Source organism: Marmota marmota, unplaced genomic scaffold, assembly GCF_001458135.2.
Source record: "Marmota marmota marmota unplaced genomic scaffold, marMar, whole genome shotgun sequence".
NCBI lineage: Eukaryota > Metazoa > Chordata > Mammalia > Rodentia > Sciuridae > Marmota > Marmota marmota.
Window position 1 is genome coordinate 69,450,479 of NW_026000026.1, and position 18,609 is coordinate 69,469,087.

Sequence of the window (18,609 nt, forward strand, 5' to 3'; positions counted from 1 at the left end):
GAACACAGACCTTACATTCTGAAGGTTTCTAGGCACATTAAAAAAAGAATACCCAATATTTAAAATATTACCTGAATAAATTTGCTTAAAATGAGCCTTAGTATCTAATTTTTTTTTAAATGTTTTACCTTTTTTTTTTTTTTTTTTGGTAGTTGTAGATGGACAGAATGCCTTTATTTTATTTGTTTATTTTTATGTGGTGCTGAGGATCGAACCCAGTGCCTCACGCATGCTAGGAAAGAGCTCTGCCACTGAGCTACAACCCTAGCCCCAGAGCCTTGATATCTTACTCAAAGAACCAAACTCAAATTCCAGTTCTAACTTCCTCATCACAAATATGAGAATAATAATTAATGTCTACCTTAGAGTTATTATGAGAAGCAAAAGAAACAGCTTATACTAAAATCAATAAATTATATTAAAAAGTCATACTATTCCATTGCCAATCCTGTAATTTTTTATCATGAAATAATTGAAACAAAATACAAAGATCAATATTAATATATACATATGCTGTAGTCAGCTTTAGACTAATATTAATTAATATCCACATATGCTGCAGTTAGCTTTAGGCAACATAATTCTTAAATGTGCTTTTCAAATAGTGAAAATCAGTAAACAAAAAGGCAATTGGAGGCAATGTAAAAGATAAAGTAATAATGACCAAAAAAAAAAAAAGATAAAGTGACAGAAGTAAAAGCTGAATGCCCAGCAGTGAAGGAAGTAGAATGAAATGAAAAACCAGGTGCCAAACTGCACTGTACATTATGCCTCAGGGTAAAGAAATTAAAGTCAGATCATAATATAGTCAGAGTTCAATTATAGACAACGAAATATATACTTTCTTTAAATATTAGTAAAAATGTATGTTTCATCACATTTATTTCCTCAGAATTCATTAAAGATTAAATATTCATTCATATGTGGGTAGAGAAGAGCTTGGTCATTTGCTAAAATATTAGCTGGCAAAATAACTCATATCTCCCTCCCCATTGTGCCTTTCCACACACATCAGAGTCCTCAAATGGAAGGAAGCTACTCTGGTCTCAAAGTAAGCTAGAGAGCTTTTGTGGTAAGCAGTGATAATAGTAGGAGCAGTTGCCCCACAGACATAATACCAACATCTTAGGGGCTGTCAGTGTTTACTGCCAGGAACTAATTAAGGCCTGGTTAGCATTTCCAGAAACTGTTCTCTACCTATTCCTTAGCCATCAATAACTGGTGCTTCCACATTGCTTAGTTTTGCTTTCTCCCATCTCCACTTACCTAGCTCTGCTCAAGCATGCTAGTTACTTCTTTTTAAATAGGTTAAAAATTTCTCAATCCACTCTGTGCATTTAATATGTTTTAATATATAATAAACTGCATACTAAGATAGTTCAATCTAGTCCACTTTCTTTCTTCCTTTTTAAGTTGTTGATAGATCTTTATTTATTTACACGTGGTGCTGAGATTCGAACCCAGTGCCTCACACATGCCAGGCAAGTATACTACGGCTGAGCCACAGCTTCAGCCCTAGTCCACTTTCTTTTACTGAGTTAATATAATCAAAACTGATGCGGTCCCATTATAGTAAAGTCAAATGACAGCCATTTCTTCCTCTTGGCTGCCTGCTAGTTTCCCCAAAAAACTTATGGCCTCCACTTCAGAAATGAGGTAACTCCATTTTAGCAGTTTCTATTTGCAATACATGAATAATTTCAATCTTTAGGGAGTACCACAAATGAATGTACTCTGAAATAGATGAGTTTTATGGACGTTTACTGATAAATCCAGATATTCTAAAGTGCCCTCTGATCAAACTACTGATCTTCACACAGTTGCAAATCCCTAAAACAGCCCAAATGACTGTACAACTTGCTGCATCTACTAAAAATCTATAGAGACAAATTTCACAAGAAAATCTGAAAAAAATACTGATTTGTAAAACACGTATCTTTTGAGGGGAGGGGAAGTGGGACTTGAACCCAGGGGTGCTGTACTTCTAAGCTAAATCCCAGCCCTTTTAAAAAATGTTTCTTTTGAAACAGGTCTAAGTTGCGTGGGCAAACTTGGAATTTCTCTTCTTCCTGCCTCAGCCTCCTGAGTGGCTATACCAGCGTACCTAACTTATAACTTATTATGGGCTGGCATTATGGCTCAGCGGTAAAGCCCTCGCCTAGCATGTGCGAGGCCCTGGGTTGGATCCTCAGCACCACATAAAAATAAGGATATTTTGTTCAACTACAACTAAAAAATAAATATTTAAAACTAAAATAAAATAAAAGACATATCTAACATGTTACCCAAAATATATAAGGAACTCAAACTCAACAATAAGAAAACAGCCTAATTTAAAAATGAGCAAAACACACCAAAGAAAATATACACATGGTAAATAAACACATGAAACACATCATTAGGGAATTCAAAATTCAAACAATAATGTACCACTATACACCTATCAGAATAGCCAAAATCCAAAACACTTATAACAACATCCAGTGTGGCAAGGATGTATAGTTCTCATTTGTGCTGGAAAATGAATGAGAAACTCATTCAAATTTATGTAGGCATTTAGATTATACTATGGGTGGCATTCAAATCGATGGGGAAAAGATAGGTAATTCAAAAAATTTATGTGTTAACTAAGTAAACATCTAGAAAAAAGTAGAATTCACTCTATATCTTACACCATAATAAATTTCAAAGGAGTTAAATATTTCAATGCAAAAAATAAAGCCAGAGAAGTATTTTTTTAAAAAAAGAACTTTTCAACTATGACATAAAACCTAAAGGGGAAAAAAACAAACAAACAAACAAAAAAAAAAAACCAGATAAAATTGACACTGCCAAAAATGAACTTCAGCACTCAAAAGACAACAAATTTAAAATGTTTAGATTACCACAAAAAAGGGAATATTTCCTTAATAAATAAAAGTGCCTGTAAATCAAAAAGGGAAAATCCAACCATCCAACAGAAGAATGTCAAAAGTATACAGGCAACTAAAAGTAAAAAAAAAAAAAAGACGCTGAAGCTGTGTGCAGTGGCGTACACCTGTAAATCCCAGCAGCTTGGGAAGCTGAGACAGGAGGATCAAGGGTTCAAAGCCAGCCTCAGGAAAAGTGAGGCACTTAGCAACTCAGTGAGACCCTGTCTCTAAATAAAATACAAAATAGAGCTGGGGATGTGGCTCAGTGGTCTAGTGCCCTTGAGTTCAATCCCCATTACCCACCCACTCCCTCAAAAAAATAGGCATTGAACATTTTTACAAAAATATCAATGGAGGGCCAGGGATTTAGCTCAATGGGAGAGCCACTTGCTTGGCAGGCACAAGGCCCAGAGTTTGATCAGCAACACTGCCCAAAAAAACATACAAAAATGTCAATGGAAACAAAAATCACAATTTACAATTTTCAGTAACCAGACTGTAATAAAAAAAAATCTGCCAAGGGCATAGTGAAATAGATACTAGTACACATTGATAGTGACTGACAGTATAAACTTGGTTCAATGGAGGGCAATTTGGAAATACATAACAAAATTACAAATATATACAAATAAACTTAATTTTCCTATCTAAACAATATCCTTTTTTAATATTTTTTTTAGTTGTAGTTGGATACAATATCTTTTAATGAATTAATTTATTTTTATGTGGTGCTGAGGATCAAACCCAGGGCCTCGCCCATGCTAGGCGAGCATTTTACCGCTGAGCCACAACCCCAGCCCCTAAACAATATCTTTTCAAGAAGTAAATATTTTAGAATTCTATAAAACAAAAACCAGTTATCCATACATAAAGCTTTCTTAAAAAATTGGTGCTATTAACCCTATTGGCAAAGCCATATATCACTATCACACCTAAAAATATTTCACAGTAATCCCTTAATATCATCAAATACCCAGTCAGGGTTTGTTTCCCCTGTTGTCTTAATTTTTAACTAGAATTTGTTTATTTGAAAATGAACCCAAATAAAATACAAGGATTATAATTGGTAATTACCTCTCTTATCTCTCCCTTTTTTTTTTTTTTTTTTGTAGTTGTAGATAGCATGTCTTTATTTTATTTATTTTTGTATGCAGTGCTAAGGATCGAACCCAGTGCCTCATACATGCTAGGCAAGTGCTCTGCCACTGAGCCACAGCACCAGCCCTCTTATATCTCTTTTAATCTACATCTCCCTATCTGTCGGGAGCCATGATTTGAATTATGGTATCTGATTGTCTGGCCACAAAAGTGTTCCTCTGCTGGGAACTCTTGGTGCAAAGACAGGAGTGAGACTGCCCAGCTGCCATGGTGACGCCCTGTTCAAAAGAGGTTCATGTTTGCCACAAGACTATCAGTCTTGACCCTGAGTTCAGATACCAGCTGCCAGTGGTAAAGAATCATGAGCATAAGTTGATGATTTTAATTGGGCCACTAGTCTTCAACCTTGGTCCTGCTTGCTTTGAAGCAGCTTTCTCACAGAAAACCCTTTTGATGTTAAAAACCTATAAAATAAACATGCTGAGCTAGCTCTGGGTCATTACATCTCCCTCAGGGTGTAATGAACCACCTGGTCTCAGCTTTCTCTCTCTGTGTGTCTATCTTTTCTAATCCCCCATCACCCCTCGTAGGGTTTCTAAATTAAGGGTGGTGCAGGTGGAAGCACCTATTTCCCTCTTTTTATTTATATATTTTACCTAAGAATATTTTCCTTTTCTCTTCTTTTTTTAACCTTGATGTTGGGAACCAAAGCCAGGTGCTCACACACGCTAGTCAAGTGCTCTACCACAGCAAACCGAATCTTTTGTGCTATAGTACATGAGCAAATTTTAAGGATACTCTCATGGAATGTTTGCTGAAATAAGTTGACAGCAAAGGGAACAAAACACACCCAACACAATGATTAAGGGCAAGAATTCTGAAGCTAAATTGCCTGGGCTTACAGCATGGCTCTGCCACTTGTTAGTCACTTGACTTAACTCTCTGTGCCTCAGTTTTCTCATTTTGAAATAAATGAGGATGACAATAGTACCTCACTGAGTCAATGTCATTTGATTTTGTTTTGGTGTTTTCGCAGTACTTGGGATCAAACTCAGGGCCTCGCACATGCTATGCTCTACCACTAAGCCACACTCCCAGTGCTCATTGGGTTGTTTTAATGAATGGGTGATTTAATTATGTCCAATGTTTAGAATGTAGTAAATTAAATATAGATGAGAAAATTAAGAGGTAATAAGGCTGACTGGTCCAAGGTCTCGTAATTAATTGGTAGGACAGCAGGGACTAACATATTGACTTATCCCACTAATTTAATTTGGGGTTTCACACTATTGATAAATGAGGGCTCTGACCCTGACCAGGATGTTACTGCTCTTTTGTTGTTAAATCACTGGGATGATTTTAGGATCCTTCTCCAGGTCTCAATCTCCCAATCTGCAAAATGAGGAAGTTGGAAGTGTGGCTAAGGTACGTGAAACTCCTTTTAGGAGAAATCCCAGCAGACAATTCCCCAGCAAGACTTGCACAGAAATTATCCAGGCCACTTTAGAGCTGCACCTTCATCTGAGCGCCAGCCACAGAACATTTATATCCCCCCAAAAGAGCATGTATCCTGGCCAGCCTAAGGCTTCCCTCAGTGTAGCTCAACTCCCCCAAACACACACACACACACACACACACACACACATACAGAATCCTGACTCACAGTGGGCCTAAGGGCTGCTCCTCGGATTACTTGATTACCCATTGGAGCCCCTTGAGTGTGGGACGTTTCTTTGAGGCCACTGCAGCATTTCAGTTACAAAAGGGAGAGTAGCTAATGCTGTTTAGGGCAGTTCACCTTTGCTTCTCCAACTCCTAGCAGCAGAACAGGCCTTTCCCACAACCAAGCAGTGGATATAAGACTGGCAGGTAAAGCAGACTCACCCTCAGGCAGAAATCCTATTAGTCCTTAAGGGCCTGAAAGCCAAAGATGCAAGCTAGCCTGAAGCAATGGAGTCTGCCAACCTCTGGAGTCAGACTAATCTTCTGAAACCATGAGCCCAGAATAAACTGTTCCTCCTCTACGTTGTTCTTGTTCTTGTTAGGTATTTTTGTCAACATGATGAAAAGCTGACAAACAGGGAATTACAGGTGATAAAATGGGGAAACCAGAGAAGCCAGAGCCCACATGTGTCAGCAGAAACTGCCTCACTCCCTGACTCAGCTGCTCAACCCCCTGCTTTCTGTCCCCCACCCCGAGCAAAACTGCTCTGGACATAAGAATCTCCTGGCACACCATCAAGCAGGCTGAAAGGCAAATCCTTCTTAGAATCCAGATATGAAAACCTCACTTCTTTAGTGCTACAGTTTCATGGAACTCACCCCTTAGACATCCCTCCACAAACTCTTCAAAATGATCTTGGGTTATACAGTTTCCTAGTATTTACCTAGTATTTCTGCATCCTCCAGAAAAGACTTTTTTTTTTTTTTTGGTACTGGGGATTGAACTCAGGGGTACTCAACCACTGAGCCACATTCCCAGTCTTATTTTGTATTTTATTTAGAGAAAGGGTCTGAGTTGCTTAGTGCCTCACAGTTGCTGAGGCTGGCTTTGAACTTGTGATTCTCCTGACTCAGCCTCCCAAGTCACTGGGATTACAGGAGCGTACCACCGTGGGTGTGCTATCGCACCTGGCAAGAGATTTTTATTCTTCCAATAAAATGTATATATATAATCACAAAATTTTTAATTTGACCATATCATATTTTCATCATCTGAACATACCCAACCCCAGTGGTCAAATGCTCAGACCAAAAATTATAATGTTATTTATGATTCACACTACTTCCAATTCACCAGGAAATCTTGTCCAATTCAAACTCTAAAGCATGCCTGAAATATCTCATACTTCTATTGCTACCAACCCAATCTGAGTCACTATAATCGCCCTCAAGACTACTGCAGCCCATCTACTATAACTGGGCTTTCTTGCCTCCAACAATCTGTTCACAAGGAACAGAGCTGTCATTTTAAAATATAAGTCAGATCATATCACACCCTTTTTAATTAAAACCCTCCAGTGGCACCCTGTTTCACTCATTAGAATAGTGATCCAGCCTCATGTTACTCTTTACCCTCTTCTGCCTTTCCTTGACCCAGCTAAAAAGCTCTCTGTGCTATTGTATTTTACATGCCAGTCCTACTTCTACCTCAGGATCTTTCCACAGTCTGTTATCTTTTGTCTGATTCATTCTTCCCCTAGAAACCCACATGGATAATTTCCCCACCTCCCTCAACTCCTTATTCAAGTATATTCAAATTAAAATTCCAACCTCCCCACATTTCTTCCCTGATCATCCTCTATTTTTCTGTAGCACATATTACAGAATGTTCTAACATATTCTAGCATGCTAATAATTTATTCCTGTGTTATATTTATTATTTATTCTTTGTGACCACCATACTAGACTGCTAACTCCATTGAAGCAAGTATTTTTGTCTAGACCCCAAGTGCCTGGAATATCATGAGCACCCAGGAAGTAACTTGAATGAATGAAGTGATGAGAGTTAAGTTCGCATACCCAAGACAAACCTCCTCAGTGCCAGGTGCTCTACTTCTCTAGTTGGGAACCTGGGACAAGTTTCCTAAAAAGTTCAACAGCACATTTTTAGATTAGTATTCCTTCTGTTATAGTATGTACCACCCCAGTGTATTGAAAATATTTGGCCAAGGTGATATAGATACAGACACTAGACAGACTGAAACCAATGAATAATCCCATCTTGATTGACATTTGTTTAGAACAAGTTATCCTGCCAAATCTGTCTAAATCAGAAGACCCTTCAGTCACCAACAACTATTTCCTGGTATCCTCCCTCATAAAATAGCATCATAGGTATTGCTATGTTTATTGCAACCCCAAGCAGCAAATAATAAAAAGTGCTCTTTTTTATTTTTCACAGCAACATGGATTGTTTTATTCCTGTTGAAAGGCGTTCTGGGTAACAAACACATACTGCAGATTGATTATTTGTGCGGGGAGGTCACATGACAGCATAGGTATACTACACACAAACTAACAGAACCCGTGACAGAGTCACTGCTACCATTTCCCAGTCCTCCTTGCAATAACTCATCCCTCCCCCATCTCCAACCACATGACCCAGCTTGGCCAACCAGAGTTCTTCCCAAGGACTTTCTAAATTGTACTGACAAAAAAGAGCTGTTCCTCACAGGTTAAGCCAGAGGACATAAAACAAATGAGTTATTTAAATAAGAAAATAAATGCACTAATGAATTTTGTGCCTTAAAGATTTTGTTCCTTTGTTTTATAAATTTCAGAATAATAGTTGCAAATAGAAAATATATTACTTTGCTTTTGTTAGAGAGAAAAAAAGAAACAAACAAACTAGGAGTGGTGGCACACACCCACGGACTCAGGAGACTGATAGGAGGATAAAAAGTTGGAGGCCAGCCTCAGCAACTTAGCAAGACTGTCTCAAAACAAAAAATAAATAAATAAATAAAGGTCTGGGGATGTAGCTCAGTGGTAGAGCATCCCTAGGTTTAATCTCCAGTAACACAAAAAAGAAAAAGAAAAGAAAAAACTTCAAAAGAAATAATGCAAATGTCTGTCAAGTAAAAGGTTGGCTAAATAAATTACCACGGACCTATAAAACGAAACACTGTGCAGTAGGTAAGTAATTAGGCCGGATTTAGTTTTACTGGCATAGCAATATGTCTCCAGCACAGGGGACCAGACAGACCATATAATACACTCACAGTTATAAAATTACAGATGATGTTTCTGTGCTTCATGCTCCTGTAGTTGGCATACTTCTTCTCTCATAACACTCAAAACTCTTCATGTTACTCCTGGGTTAATATGTAATGTCCCTGCCAGACTGGAAGGAACACTAATGTAAGCCCCCACCCCTTGACCCGTGTCTGGCCTTTGAATAAATAGAGTCAATAAGAGTCCTGAAGTGGGTTGATCTAATGAACCGAGCCTGTCCTGGATGTTTTGTGATTCCATTTCTATCTGCTGACAAGTTATCACTTAATTATCTGTTCTAACCAGGTGTGGCACCACAGGCCAATCATCCCAGCAACTTGGGAGGCTGAGGAAGGATCACTTGATCCCAGGAGTTAGAGATCACCCAGGATAGCATATAGAGGGAAAAAAAAGATAAAACTCAAAATAATAATAATAATAACAACAAAAAAATTATCCATTCTAGAACTTTGCATAGGACTAACATCAAGCCTGTGGAATTCATCACTTCCTTATTGGTGAGTGTTTGCCTTCTAATTTATCCTGATTGAATGACGGAATGATTGGTACCTCATTAGATTATCCTTGCAGATTTCTTACACTGCCCTTCAAAGCTGGGAAGTATATTTAATTTTGCTTTTTCTACAATGTGCCAGGACATGTTCTGCTCAAAGTGGGGGTCGTTTGAGTGACTGGATGATTTGGCAAGTATAACCTCCTAAAAATTAATTATAAATTAGGGTTATTATAATTTGATAACCACCATAAACACTCCCTTTCACAGGCCTGCCTCTGTGGTTGAAGCTTTATGTCAATTATCCCCTTTATTCACACTTCTCTAAGGGAAGCACTTGCCATAGTTTGAATCCTGAATGTCTCCCAAAGGCCCATGTGTTAAAGATTTGGTCACCAGACTATGGTACTCTTGGAAGGTGGTAGAACTTTGGGGGAAGATAGTAATAGAAGAATGATCACTGAGGGATGCAAGTGATATGCTAGAACCCCGGCCCTCTTTCTCTCCCTCTTTGCTTCCCCTATATCTTGTGGTGACCAGTTTTGCTCCATCACACACTTCCTGCCTCACCCNTAGAGCCTTGCTTTTTGCTGAGGCTGGCTTTGAACTCACAATCCTCTGCCTTAGCCTCCCCCAAGCTGCTGGGATTACAGGCATGCGTCACTGCACCCAGCTCTGGGATAGTTTTCTAGTTAATAATCTAATAGGACACACACATCTCTCTCTCTCTCTCTCTCACACACACACACACACACACACAGATAGTTTTCTAGTTAATAATCTAATAGGACACACACATCACTCACACATACACATACACGTTTTCCCTTCTCATTCTTACTGGGAATTGAACCCAGGACACTCTACCAACGAGCTATATCCCAACCCTTGATATTCTTTTTAAGATAGGGTCTTACCAAGTTACCCAGGCTGGCCTCAAACGTACAATCCTCCTGTGTAATGGGATTACAGGTTTGCATCACCACACTCAGATACTTTTACTTCGTTTTATCTTCAAAATAATTCTCTAATGTAGGTATTACCCCCACTTGTTCATGGGAAAGCACAACGTAGCTCAGAAGCCAGGTAACTTGGCCAAAGTAACAAGTTATTAGGCTATTAATTTGTAAAGATCGGGCTAGAATATAGCTCAGTGATAGAGCACTTGCCTTGCATGTGTGAAGCCTTGGGTTCAATTTCTACCACTACCCAGAAGAAAAAAAAAAAAAAGTCTGCATTCTCCCTTGAATGTGTACACCTTATTGTCCTAAATTAATCTGTCTCAATTAAAAATAAAAATTCAAATGTGTTGATTCTAAATTCCTTATTATACTTATTTTCTTGTATGGATTAGATTGGAAACGTGAAGAAAACTTCCTTATCTATTCATTTAGTATCTTATGTTAAAAATACCAAAACTACACCTGGAAATACATCTTAAAAGTCCTGCCTTTGTACATTTTTTTAAATTAATTTTTTTAACATATGACAGCAGAATGCATTACAATTCATATCATACATATAGAGCACAATTTTTCATATCTCTGGCTGTATACAAAGTATATTCACACCAATTCGTGTCTTCATACATGTACTTTGGATAAAGATGTCCACCACATTCCACCATCATTTCTAACCCCATGCTTCCTCCATTCCCCTCCCTCTGCTTTTGTACAATAATTACTTTTGCAATAATTAATTGCAATTAATAATTTTACAAAACAACGCTACCACCAACAAATGTGACAGTGACAATATTTTAGTTATTTTAAAAATATGATGCTTGCCTTGCATGCAAAAGACCCTGGGTTCAATCCCCAGCAACCACACATACACACAAACACACAAAAATAAATTAAATTTAAAAAAAAAAAAAAAAAAACATGTTCATGGGTTTTTTCTAATTTCTGTGTAAAGATCCCAGAAGTGGGGTCAGACTGTGCCATCCTAAAATATGCCTCTTTTGTGTAACGATTATATTGAGCGGATTAGTTTGTGAAATTGCAAACACAAAAGTGCTGAAGTTTGAATCCAGGGCCTTACACATGCAAGACCAGCACACTACCATACAGCTATAACACCCACCATACAGTACCCTTTTTTAAGAGAAATTTTCTATATAATGTAAATATCCATTCGTAAGGCTATCTCCTCTGTTCCAGGAAGAGAAGGATGAATAAATGACTAGAAACTCTTATCAGTCTGCTTATTGAACCTTACTTTTGTTTAGGGTGCTTTTCCTATTCATCTCATTGTAACTAGGTCTTTCCCATACCCTTCTTTCTTTATCTTAAGGATGCTGGTATTTAAGCTTTCCCTTAGAGATTTACTGTTTCCCCATCTCCCATGTTTATATAAGGTATACATGTTATTAAACATACTCATTTTTCTCATTCATCTTTCTTTTGTTATAGGGGTTCCCCTAACTACTACAAAGAGAAAATTATTTTTCTTCTGTATACCATGTTCCTCAAGAAAACTGAAAACTACAGAAAAACTTTGAAAAATAACAAAATTCAACCACAATACCTCATACTTTATTTCTTTTCAATAAATACATTAAAATACAGGTTTTGTACCTACTTCTTTACTCAATGATGGTTCCCAAACTCTCCTGAAAGAATGTATATTCTAGGAGATTTAAAATCATGACAAATCAGTTTGTCAGCAAATACATTGAACTATAATTTCTGGTATCAAAAGAATATGTGATATAAGCAGAGCTATACATCTAACATGCCTAACATTTTTTTTTTTTTTTACATTTCTTACCTGGTTATTTTCTTCATCCTCAAATATAAAATCTTGCTGCATAACTTCATTGTCTAAATTAGTGCCAGCCACAGGTTCTGAACAGTCTCTGTTACTACTACTGGCATTAATAATATCATCGGCAATCTCAACCCTATTAATGAAGATTAAAAAAAAAATCAGATTAGGTTAATGATAAGCATAACTGTCTTTAAAAAATAAATAAATATTAGTAATGTCCTTTGCATAAAAATCCATATTTTGTCCTATTAACTCAAATCATAAAATCTGCTAATTTATGTATTTTTTCCCTCTTATTGGGATGTTGTCAGAGACTTTGAAAATTTTCAGTCAAATGCCTTCTAAATGTGTGTGTGTGTGTGTGTGTGTGTGAAAGAGAGTGAAAAAAAAATTTCCCTTCCAATACACACTCCTACATGATACTGACCTATTTGTCCTGATTTAATATATATTTACTATTAGAGACCATAGTGTTCAACACCTTATCCAAGTACAACAGGAATAGCTTCTACTGCAGATTTTCTAACTTATACAATTTAGAATATGCAAAATATTGCAGTTTGGGTTTACAAAGATGATACTGCCACCAATGATGAAACATGAGTCATTTCCCCAGTAGTGAAAATATGAATATTGTCTAAGTAAAGGGCAAGTTTCAAGGATCCCAAGCTAAGCTAAAAACAAATTCCAAGGGATTTGCTATTACATCCATTAAAACATTTCCTATTTCCAGCTTTTAGATACCACCTTTCCTTTCCTATTCAGCCCAAGTACTCCTTATAGATCCAGGTGTATAAGTTCTAATTATGTCCTCAAAGCACACAAATCAGGGCTATCATCACACAGAACTGCAGTGTGTCCCATGGCACACATGCACTTGTACAATACAGTATTCCTAAAATTCCAACCATGGTTTTCATATTCAATAGCTATTCTAGTTAGCACTTTTAAAATCAAGTCACCCTACCTGGTATGGTGGCACACACCTGCAGTCCAGCTACTCAGGAGGCTGAGGTAGGAGGATTGCAAGTTTGAGGCTAGTCTGGGCAATTTAGCAAGAGTCTATCTCAAAATTAAGAATGAAAAAGGGGGGGTTGGGGTTGTGGCTCAGCAGTAGATCACTCGTCTAGCATGGGCAGGGGGCTCTGGGTTCAATCCTCAGCACCACATAAAAAATAAAAATAAAATAAAGGTATTATGTCCAACTACAAGTTAAAAAAAAAAAAACCAAAAAAATATTTTAAAAAAATAATAAAAAAGGGGGGGCTAAGGTTGTGGCTCAATGGTATAGTGCCTGCCTGGCATGTGTGAGGCACTAGGCTCAATCCTCAATACCATATAAATAAATAAATAAAAGTGTTGTGTCCATCTACTACTAAAAAAAATTTTTTTAAATGAAAAAGGGTTTGGCAGGGGATTAGCAAGGATGGTGTAATGTGATAGACATCATTATCCAAAGTACATGTATTAAGACATGAATTGATGTGAACATACTTTATATACAAACAGAGGTATGAAAAAATTGTTCTATATGTGTAATAAGAATTGTGATGCATTCTGCTATCATGTATTTAAAAAATAAAACCAATTAAGAAAAAAGAAAAAGGGTTTGGAATGTAGCTCCATGGTTCAATCTCTAGTACCACAAAAACAAAGAAGTCACTCCACCCAATTAACAAATTTTACTTTCCTACAATACTCCAAATTTGGGTATATCTCACACATCTGTCTCCAAAATACAAACAATACATAAAAATATGAAATCATTTCATTGTGGTCTCTGAGCGAAGTACACATATATCCTAAGTATAGGAATGAGGTGACAGAAAAGTAGGTTAAGTCTGTCCTTCATTAAAAGGTTAACAATAGGTAAAATGTCAGATAAACAATGGACTTGATATCATATATAATGGTACTTTTATACAAATTCACTTATTATCATGTGGGGCGGGGAAAGGCTAGTGGCAGAGGATAACAATTTAAACAGCAAAGGATGTTTCTGTCCACCATTACAAAATGACCATATGCACTAGACTAATATTAATCTGCTGTCCCTGTAACTATCTATATAGATCACAGCATGACCATCTCTTACACAGAGTAGGAGTCCAATTTATTTAAGTTATTCTACATACAACATATACTTAGCTTTAAAAATTTTATTGTTTCACCCAGTGTTCAAGGAAGAAACACTGGTTATGATGAACTTAGTATGGAAGAGTTATAAGATTTTCAATGTTAACTAAGTATATACATAATTTACACAAAAGTATTTACAAAGTCACTATTATACTGATTTTCAGAAATACTCAAGCAAAAACTCCATTATTTAAGAAATAAAAGCGTAGTAAGGGGCTGGGGATGTGGCTCAAGCGGTAGCGCGCTCGCCTGGCATGTGTGCAGCCCAGGTTCAATCCTCAGCACCACATAAAAAAAGATGTTGTGTCTGCCGAGAACTAAAAAATAAATATTTAAAAAAAAAAAAAAAAGCGTAGTAAGAAAAAAAATTTTATAACTCTCAATAAAAAACATTAAAATGTTCCTTACTGGTTATTAGGTCTTTCCTCAATACAATTAATACTTCCTGCTTCATTATTACATATCAGACTTTGCTGCTGTAAATTCTTAAGATCATGATCTATGCTGCTCTGCAGATCAAAAAGGTGCTGTTCCACAGCTGCTCTAATTGTTCTTTCTAAAACACTAAAAAAGAGAATGCATGTTAGTGAGAAGCAGGCACCCTAACTGGGTATATGGCCATATAAACTTAAATATTAAGACCTATCACAAATAAAACAAATTATTATGGCATTTAAATGGCTAAAAGTATAAAAAGAAATACGCAAAAGAAAACAATAATAACTTAAATTTTAAAATGAAAAAGATGATGCAATACAATCAAGCATAATGTCACAATTATTACTAGATTATTGGAACAATAACCCAATAATTCATTCCTCACTATATAGAAAACCATTTTATATAGACTTTCCAAACCTAAGCTGATAAGGCAAAATAATTTACCAACACCCAGCTATAAAAAATGTAGGGTATTACTCATATTTTCTACATAAATTCTACTTTTTAAAGAAAACTTAATGAAAGCTCTATCAACATTTTTCAATTATTCAAAAGGAACAAAAAATCATCTGAAGAAAGCTCATCTTTTATTTTGAATATCAGTGTAAGAATTTCTTCTTCATTTGTTCCTATTACAGTATATAAAATTGTAATTAGTTTACTGCCTACGTGTAATTTCTAAAGTGAGCACAATAAACTACATGATTCTCATCTCTACAGCTTAGTAATATTTTAAATTCTTAAAAATTTGTCTTCTGTATTACTTACTCTGCAGAGGCTGGTAAGATGCTGGTGGGAGATATATGGGCACTGAAATCAAAGAAAGAAATAAGCTACAGAAATTTTCAATACTATAAATTTTATTTTTTAATTTGTTCTAATTAGATGTACATGAAAAATATTATATTTTTTTCACTACTAAATGACTATACAACGTGCTAAAAATTGTCACATTTGCATTACCTTGATATTGCCAGAATAGCATGCACACACAGTTTCATGCTTTCAATTACATATCAGGTTGGAAGCATTTTCTGAATCTTGTTGGTAAATGTTTTAAATATTAAAGATAAATCTGAGGGCTGGGTTTGTGACTCAATAGTAAAGCACTTGCCTAGCACCTGTAAGTGTGAGGCCTTGGATTTAGTCCCCAGTACCACCAAAAACAAGAAAAAAGAAAAAAAAAAAAAAAAAAAGAAATTTGAGATAACATATCACTAATAAGACAAAAATTTTTAAAGTATTTATTGCATATTTAATATGAGCCAGAGCTTGACATGCGTTTATCTCATTTAATAGCTCTCAATAGCTAGAAGTTATAATTATTTCTCCCTTTCCATAAAACTGAAGCTCAAAGATGTTAATTACCTGGCCCAAATGCACACAGTACCAGATTGGGGGCCCCAAAATACCTGCTATTAACAAAAATGCTGTTTTGCCCTCAAAAACTAAATCAGTGATTAAAAACAACAAAAGTAGAAAACAGCACAGCATGAATAAATATTTCTAGCAGAGTATTTTTCTAAAGAAACTATTTTTCAGGGGCTGAAGTTGTGGCTCAGTGGTAAAGTGCTTGCCTCATACATGTGAGGCACTAGGTTCGATCCTCAGCACCACATAAATTAACAAAATAAAGGTATTGTGTCCACCTACAATTAAAAAAATATTTTTTAAAAACTATTTTTCACACAAAAGACCTTTAATATTTAGTGGGAGGAGGATAGGATATGCAACTACTTCATCTGGTACTCACTCAAAGAAACATTGATCTATTCCAAGGCTGAAGGAAAAATCAGTTGTATTGGATTCAAGGAAATAGGAGTTACATTAGCAGTTCATAAATACAGGTGGCTTTTTTTTTTTTTTAATCATGTGAGGTAAGGTATATTTAAATGACACTGTATATCTAAGCACATCGGACATCTGAGCCACCACTTAGTCATTTCGAGGATTGATCCTTGCACCACACACCCTATTGACCTATATACCACATCTATAGCTACCTTGTCATTGTTTTATGCAAGTTTAAATTGGTTCTGCGAAGATCCTCTAAATAATAATAATAATAATAATACAATCTATTAACCATTATAAAAGAACAGTCAATCATCAAGCTAATATTCCCATGATGCACTGAGATTCACATTTATCATTCACCCCAAAATCTCCAGGTCTGCCTTGGAAAAGTATATCATTAGCAAACTGCAAAAGTGCTTCAACAGACAACATAGTTAAGCCATCTTTCGTTTGATACACATAACATCATACTTTGCTTAATAATGTATTTTAAAGAAGTCCTTTAGAACTTCATTTCTGAAATCAGAAAAAGCTGGGGAGAAAAACCATATACATGTGCATAAAAAAAAGTACAGCCAACAGTCTATTTCTAGTAGCAAGCTAAAAGTTTAAATAGTGACTTCTGTAGAAAATTAAAAAGATAAATGAGGCTTTTATAAAAGAGTTTTAATGCCAACTAGGATATTTTTTTGATATTTTGCGCAATTATCTAAGGCTTATATTTTAAATTTTAGTTATGAGTTGCTATTTTGATTAATACAAGTTAAATCATTGATTTTCCTCATTAACATCTGCAGTCTCTATTAAATTTAGAGAGATACTCATTTGAGCTTTAAAAATTACCTGACAATGTAGAAAAGTTTATAAGAGAGTCATTCACCAGAAATCACACTATGAGAAGGAAATGGTACACCAGAGAGTGGGAAAAAGATGTCTGACATACATAATTTAAAAAACCAGGGCTGGGGATGTGGCTCAAGCGGTAACGCTCTCGCCTGGCATGCGCGGGGTGCTTGGTTCGATCCTCAGCACCACATAAAAATAAAATAAAGATGTTGTGTCCACCGAAAACTGAAAAAAATAAATATTAAAAAATTCTCTCTCTAAAAAAAAAAAAAATCCAAATCAATAAGAAACAGACAACCCAATAGAAAATTAGGCAACTGCCGCAGTCTGGCTGGGCACAATCAGGAGCCACTTGTCAAAAGAAACTAACTTTATTTTTAGAACCACACACGCCAAACAAAACAGCCTCTCAGGAAAAATCCTCAGAGCCTCAACTGCCACCACCGGCTTTCCACAAGCCTCTCTCTCCCACACAAGCCTCTCTCCACCTCCCACAATCCTCCTGCTCTTGAGGCCGATTGGCTGGGTCACGTGGGCGGAGCCAAAAAAAGTCCCCCAATGAGCAGCTCCGTGGTCTGAAAGGGCAGGGAAACAGTCCAATGAGCATCACCGCAGAGGAGCCAATCAGCTAGATGTTGCTGGGGCCGAGGAGCCAATCAGCTAGATGTTGCTGGGGCCGCTGTGAGCCAATCATCAGCCGGCAGCTGGAAGTTTGCTGGCAGCTGGAAGTTTGCTGGGGCCCCTTTGGCTGTGGCTCTCAACATCTCCCCCTCTCTGTTTAAACAACAAGCATGTGGCTTAGGGACCGTGTCTGTTAGGCAGTCCAATTCAACATATGGTCCTTACCCGTCATCGGATGAACTGACCTCTAGGCGTCAGCCTCCTGTCTTAGGTTGGTACCACTGCAATTGGATCATACCCGTCACTGACTACCGGTCCAGCATACAGCTATACTTGTGGATAGGCCTTTGCACCAGTGGGGGGGTGAGGTTCTTTGCCTCACCTCTGTTGGCCCCCAAATTTTAGACCATCACTAGTAGAGGAGGATGCAAAATGCCATGACATTAAGCCAATTGAGGGCTCCTTTGAAAAATTGTACCACCGGTGACATCATCAGCAAAAATACCCCAACACTACCACAAGTCGCTGCACCAACAGATAGTTCACAATGCATACAGGTGAGCTCACAATGTGTCCAGGCAAGTTCTGCAAGCAGTTCAGTGATGGCTATTGTAGAAGCTGTAGATTGGTTTTATCTTTGACTTCACCAGCACTGGGATGAAGATAGGAATTCTGGCAATAATGGCTAAAGAAAAAATTATGTAACATTACAGAAGGCACTAAAAGAAAACAATTTTCTTAACAATTTACATT

The 18,609-nt window shown here is 36.8% G+C and overlaps 1 protein-coding gene across 14 annotated transcripts in view; it reads right to left on the bottom strand.

Moving 5' to 3' along the window:
* The window catches only part of Fam13b (family with sequence similarity 13 member B), an 83,191-nt gene that overhangs the window by 26,385 nt on the left and 38,197 nt on the right, over window positions 1–18,609 (bottom strand). For 7 of the 14 annotated variants that reach the window (XM_015484348.2, XM_048811594.1, XM_048811601.1 and 4 more), the window contains 3 exons: window positions 15,361–15,402; window positions 14,560–14,715; window positions 12,013–12,145 (listed from right to left, as the gene is read on the bottom strand). In XM_015484348.2, the coding sequence (XP_015339834.1) occupies window positions 12,013–12,145; window positions 14,560–14,715; window positions 15,361–15,402 (331 nt within the window). The remainder of the gene's footprint in view (window positions 1–12,012; window positions 12,146–14,559; window positions 14,716–15,360; window positions 15,403–18,609) is intronic. The other 7 variants (XM_048811607.1, XM_048811605.1, XM_048811604.1 and 4 more) reach the window with 3 other exon arrangements.